This window comes from Mustela nivalis (assembly GCF_964662115.1).
Source record: "Mustela nivalis genome assembly, chromosome: 9".
Lineage (NCBI taxonomy): Eukaryota > Metazoa > Chordata > Mammalia > Carnivora > Mustelidae > Mustela > Mustela nivalis.
Window position 1 is genome coordinate 24,023,022 of NC_139028.1, and position 6,000 is coordinate 24,029,021.

The following is a 6,000-nucleotide window of genomic DNA, read 5'->3' on the forward strand; positions in this document are numbered from 1 at the left end:
GGCACAGGAACATTAGACTGGAATTCTTGATCTACTGTGGGCAGAGTGCAATCAAATTCAGGAAAGAGGGGCACACCTGCCACTCTGGGAGTTGAAAGAGGGAGGGGTCCCATCCCATTAGGAAAGTCAGCAAAGCTTCCTAGAGAAGAAGGGGCACTGAAAACGGGCTCCAGAAGACGGAGCGACAGGGAGGAGAGATGAATGAAGGACAGCATTATAGAGTGTTTAGGAAATGCTGAAAAAGGCAGCTTCACCAGGAAATAGGCCTTGGTCGAGAGGGGAAAGGTTGAGACCAGAAAAGTGGCCTGGGCCCATAGTGCTTCAGGACCTGGATGCCGTGCTGTTGAGTTTCCCCTTCATGTTAGGAAACGGAGTCACTGAGTATTTTCGTGCATTTATTTAGTGACTCTTTGGGGGGCACTGCTGTACACTGGGCACTGTTGTAGGTACCCGGGAATGGACAGAGCTGGAGGAGGGGAGTCAGGGTGCCGGAGCACAGGTGTCCGTGTGGACGTGACTGAGCTGGGGAAATCCGGAGCAGAGACCTGTTGGGTGGAGGCGGGAGCCACGCGGCTATCTGGGAGAGAATATTCCGGGCAGAGGCCAGGCTCAGAGGGAAGAATGGAAAAAGCGGTTCCAGTCCCGGGGTTTTGTCACTTCCCCTCTCAACTCCAGCCTTAGCTTCTCTGAACCAACGTGGAAAGGCCAGAAAGATTGGGGGGTAGTGGTGTCATCACGGCCCCTCCTCAGGTCTGGAGGAGCCTGGCGGACCTGGGTGATGGCGAGCTGATGTCCCGGCTGAGCACGACAGTGGGGACTGCCCTCCTGCCGATTTCTCTACCTCAGAAGTACTTCTTGAGTCTGTCCCTGGCTGTCTGTCCCCAAAGCCCATCCCCCAACTGAGGCCCATGTCCCTCTTTCACCTGAGCATGACCTCCCTGGAGGCTCCCTTCTCCCTTGCTCAGTCTACCGCCCATAACACTCTCTACCACTTTGTGGGCATGACCTTTCTAAGGAGGACCCACTGCCCCTGCACTTGGACTAGAAACCCCTCATAATCAGGCCCAGCTTGCTGTACCCGGTACCTGCTTCCTCTCCACGTGACTTGGGCTCTGGTAGTCCGGGACTGCCCGGCATTTCCTCACCGTATCATGCCATTCCCTGCTTCTGCACATGCTGTTCCCTCACCCCAGAGTACCCCTCCCCCAATACCCATTTCTCTCCGGAATTGCCTGTGCACCTTTCAAAGCTCTGTTGAGATGTTACTTTTTCCATGAAGTCCTCCCTAACCTGACTCCTGCCCTCTCCCCATCTCTAGCACTTGGCCCACGCTTCTGTTGTGGTTCTTTCTCCTGTTAGAGGTGGTTGTTTCCGCCCTACTCCCCTTCTAGAATGAAAACTCCAAGAAGATTGGGGTTCCTGGCATAAAGTGGGAGCTCAGTGATTGGAATTTGAATATAGGAGTTTCTTCCTCCAGGGTAGGGAGATGTCCCTTAAAAGCCAGCCAGAGGCTGTGAGGGACGTGGGGACATCACTGGGTTGTATTTCCTGCCTCTCAGGGGCTGGACTCAGACGGTGCTCAGAGTTTTGGCGTGAAACCACAGGGATGCTGAGACCACGGGGTTGTGCTTCTAGATTGGGAAAAGCCATCTGACTCTATGTGCGTGTGCGCATGTGTGAGTTCACATGTTCATATATGCACATGTGTGTTCGTAAAGGGCAACAGCAGGGCTCCTCTGTGTCAGGGGACATTTAATAACACAGTAAGCAGAGTTCAGACACAGATTTTGCCTCGTGCGTGTGTGTTTGAGTTGGCGGCTACAAGTCAACAACTCTCTCCAGGAATGATTACCTTAATTTAGTCCCTGGGGACCATTTGTGGGTTATCCTTGGCAAGTGGTAATCCAGAAGGGCTTATCCCTTAAAACTCAGCACACATCCCTGTTGTCTCCTGTTCCTCCGGGGGTACGCCTGGGACATGGGAATGATGTATTTGCACAGAATTAGCCGGAGCTCTCACTCCCTGGGCACTTACTGTGTGTCAGACCCCAAGTTAAACATTTTGCCTGTGTTACCTCCTTCATTCTCCCAACGCTCCTGCTGAGACAGGGGCCCTGCTCCAGGCCAGCGTGCGGTTCCCATGTTCTCCAAAGTGCTGGTGAACCCCAACCTTTCTGATATTTTGAGTCTGTCCCCTGCTGTCTGTCCCCACCTGTCTCTCCCTCCAGGATTAGTCTTTTGTATGCTTACTTTGAACATGTCAGTGAATTTTTCCATTACCATGAGAGTACGGAGTATCTGGGGAGAAGAATTTCATGAAACTCCCAGGGTTAATTAAAGATAGACTAGGGGGGGCACCTGGGTGGCTCAGTGGGTTAAAGCCTCTGCCTTCGGCTCAGGTCATGGTCCCAGGGTCCTAGGATCGAGCCCCGTGTCAGGCTCTCTGTTCCTCAGAGAGCCTGATTTCTCCTCTCTCTCTGCCTGCCTCTGCCTACTTGTGATTTCTGTCTGTCAAATAAATAAATAAAACCTTTAAGAAAAAAACGATAGACTAGGATGTTACCTGTCCAGGGTTGGGATGCCCAGCTAAACCCTATTCTTCAGCGCTGCTCCCTCAGTCCATGAGTACCTAATGCTGGAGCTAGATGGGGCTCCCAAAGAAGGGGAAGAGTCCATCCAGGTCCCATCCAAGGAGCACATCCTAGAGGAGAACTGGACCCCTGTGGGGCCCTGGCGGTGAGTGTAGTGGGAGTTCTGAGAAGTGAGCTGGCCTCAGAGGAGGTGATGGGACCCCAGAGACAGAGGTGAGTTAGGATAGGCAGAAGAAGAGGAGGGCGAGCACTTGAGGCAGAGAGAAACTATTGAATCAAAGACAGGATGTGTGGAAGGCAGAGTCTGGCCTATCTCACTGACACAGCAGTGAACTTAGTCATGAAGCGGAACCACATCACCTTTGACTCAGAGCTCCCTCTCCTTCACAGACAACATTCTGTCTTCTCTCCCGTTTCCCACCCACATAATCGCTCTCCCATACCATCCCCTCATGACCTCCGATCTGTCTGACTCTCCATCTTCCCCAACCCAACACGAGCTCAGCAAACCGGCATTTCAGCACCTCCGTCTCTTACCTTCTAACACAATCCCCACCATGATGCTCAGCCCTCCTACCTCATATCTGTCCCACACCCAGCTGTCCCTGTAATCCCTGCTCCCAGCTCTCAACCTCCCAACTTCAGCTGGGCCTTGGCACCCCCTGGGCTCATGTCTTGTTCCTTCTGTGTCCTAATCCCTGAGCAGATCTGTCAAACCCTTCCGCACACCAAGTCTTCAGTCCTGCCACCAACCCAACTCTGGGGACTGACATGGATTCCCTGCCCTCCGTCACCTCCCTTCCTCTCTGTATCCCACGTCCATCGAGGCTTCCACCTCACCTCCAGGCCCGCTTCCCAGCATCACTCTCACCTTGGCCCTGTCCCCTTCCACAATGCCCCACCAGCTAGCACTTCTCTTGCTCATCTCTCCATCTGCGGGATCCTTCCCCTCTGCCTACAAGTATACCCACATCCCTCCTATCCTCCGATACCATTGCCACCCCCTTACTCATGCCCAGCTACCCCTCCAGCTACCCTCCAGTTTAGGGGATCGTAAATCATGCTGTTGGTGGACACTAGGGGGAGTCCTTCAGCCCTGTGGTTTGCAGACAGGGAAGCTGAAGCTGCAGGAGAGACATGGCCAGTAGCCGTCGGGTAAAGAGGTCATCTGCCTGCCTTCCTTTGTCCCCTGCCGTCTCAGAATTCTGGTCCCTTCTCTCATGTACCTCTCATTTGCTCCCCATTCCTACAGAGTCCTGCCAGCCCCCCTGAACCTGCCTTGGAAGGGTCCCAGCGACACCTTGCCCAGGTGCCCTTCACAGCCCTGCTTCCTTTCTGTGTCTCTGCACTCTCCTTCCCCCTCCTTACCTCCTTGGCTTTCAGTGGCCACATTTTCCTGATTTTCAGCTTTTCTGGCTACTTCTGCTTTGCCTTTTTCTTGGGCAGCTCTTCATCTTCCCACAGTGGAAGATCAAGGTCTTGTCCCTCTTCTGTCCTTCCTCAGGGCTTCCCCCTCGATGGCCTCACATGTCCGGCAGCTTCAGACACCCCCTCGGTGCAGAAGCCTCCCAGGTCCTGCCCTAGTCTTGCTCTCACTTCCCATTTGAAGCATTCAGCCAGGACTTCCTCCTGGACAGCCTACCAGCACCCCACATTCCACCCCATGTTCCAAATCCTCTTCCTTTCCAAACCATCCCTGTGGGTGAGGTTGCCGTCCTCAGTCACAAGTGTGAGGGCCCCTACCCTCGATGCCCCACAGCCCCTGCTGTCCAGCCTGACCTTCTCGCTGTCTCTTACAGCTCCCAGTGCTCCTAACCCAAGCCAAACTGTGGCTCAGGACTCAGTGTCTCCCATCAGGAGACAGTCCAGCCTTTCCCCCAGGTGTTCTGTCTTACGATCTGATATCCTTAACCCTTAAGTCTTGCAAACCCTCCCTGCTTCTGTTCCGTGCGTGTACGATGTGTCTCCACTTTGTCCTGGCTTCTGAGGCCCATCGGACCCTAACCCATCTAATTTATCCTCGCAGCCACCCCCGCACACAACCCACACTCCAGCTGAAAGGAGGATCCATTGTGCCCCGAGGAGGCCATGCTCCTTCTCACTCATGATCATGCCTTGGGTCTTGCCTTTCCCCTGTCTAGGATGCCCTCTGCTCATACCTCCTCCATCCGTCTTCTATGCTCCTCTGGCCCAGCTTGGATTCTGTCTCCCCTGTATAAACTTCTCTGGACATTTCACCAGAGAGCCCCATCCTCCTTCCCAGAGCTCTCATGGCTAGACGTGCTCTGCCTTGGGTTGCAGCTGGTCTGTGGGTGTCTGGCCCTGCCCTGCTGTGTTGTCGGCAGCCTAGTATCTTGTGATGTCCTATGATAAGTCTGTGTGCAGTAGACAAGAGGAAGGGAAAGGCAGAATGGATGGAATGGGGGGTAAGGTTGGATGATGACCTTGAACAAGGTGGAGGGTCTTCAGCTCAATCCTCTGTGCACTGGGGACCCTTGCGTGGTCCTGGTAAAAGAAGTGCCTCGTCGTTGGGAGGAGAACTCCTTGCCACCTCCAGAGCAGCCCCCGTTACCCACATCACTCCCCTCCCCCCCACCTCAGCCTTGGCACCCCCATCCCTTGTGGCTGAGACACCAGGAACAAGATGAGAATGACAGCTGCCCAGTTTTGCTGCAGGAAAACCCGTATTTAATGCTGAAGGGGAACCACCAGGAGATGGAAGGCAATGACCGCTACGAGGGCTTCTGTGTGGACATGCTCAAGGAGCTGGCAGAGATCCTCCGGTTCAACTACAAGATCCGCCTGGTCGGGGACGGTGTGTACGGTGTTCCTGAGGCCAACGGCACCTGGACAGGAATGGTCGGGGAGCTGATCGCAAGGGTAAGAGAGGGGAGGTGATCTGGACTTGGAGGTGGGCCAGGGAGGGAGGCAGAAGGGCATAGGGTCGTACCATATATTCATGAGCCATCCACGTATTCAGTCCATCATGCATTTTTCATGTAGTTGTCTGTTGCACAAATCTTTTCTGAGCCGACACCAAGCCAGGCACGGCTGGTACACATCAGTGAACGAGACCACCATGGTCCCTGCCCTATGGCTCTCCCAGCTCAGCACCTGTTCCAGGTAATGGAGGTTTGGGCCAAACAACATGGATTTGATTGTTTGGGGTCCATTTCTGGAAGAGCCTGGTGCTTTTGTGTGTTCTGATGATTTCACTGCTCAGTAGTACCCCCTGACAGAGCTTGGACAGGCCTGGGAGAGCAGAAGGCATCACATCCTTTGACTTTGACACTGGAGAGGTGCTGTCAGGGGAGATATAGTAAAATAGCAGGGGGAAAGGGATGGACTGTCAGAGCAATTGGTCACGGTTATGGTTATCTTGCTTCTCGTCTTATTGTCTGTGGTTGTT

The 6,000-nt window shown here is 54.0% G+C and overlaps 1 protein-coding gene across 6 annotated transcripts in view; it reads left to right on the forward strand.

Moving 5' to 3' along the window:
- Positions 1 to 6,000, forward strand: part of GRIK4 (glutamate ionotropic receptor kainate type subunit 4) — a 410,487-nt gene that overhangs the window by 332,465 nt on the left and 72,022 nt on the right. For 5 of the 6 annotated variants that reach the window (XM_082683692.1, XM_082683690.1, XM_082683689.1 and 2 more), the window contains one exon: positions 5,268 to 5,471. In XM_082683692.1, coding sequence (XP_082539818.1) covers positions 5,268 to 5,471 — 204 coding nt within the window. The remainder of the gene's footprint in view (positions 1 to 5,267; positions 5,472 to 6,000) is intronic. The other variant, XM_082683693.1, reaches the window with a different exon arrangement.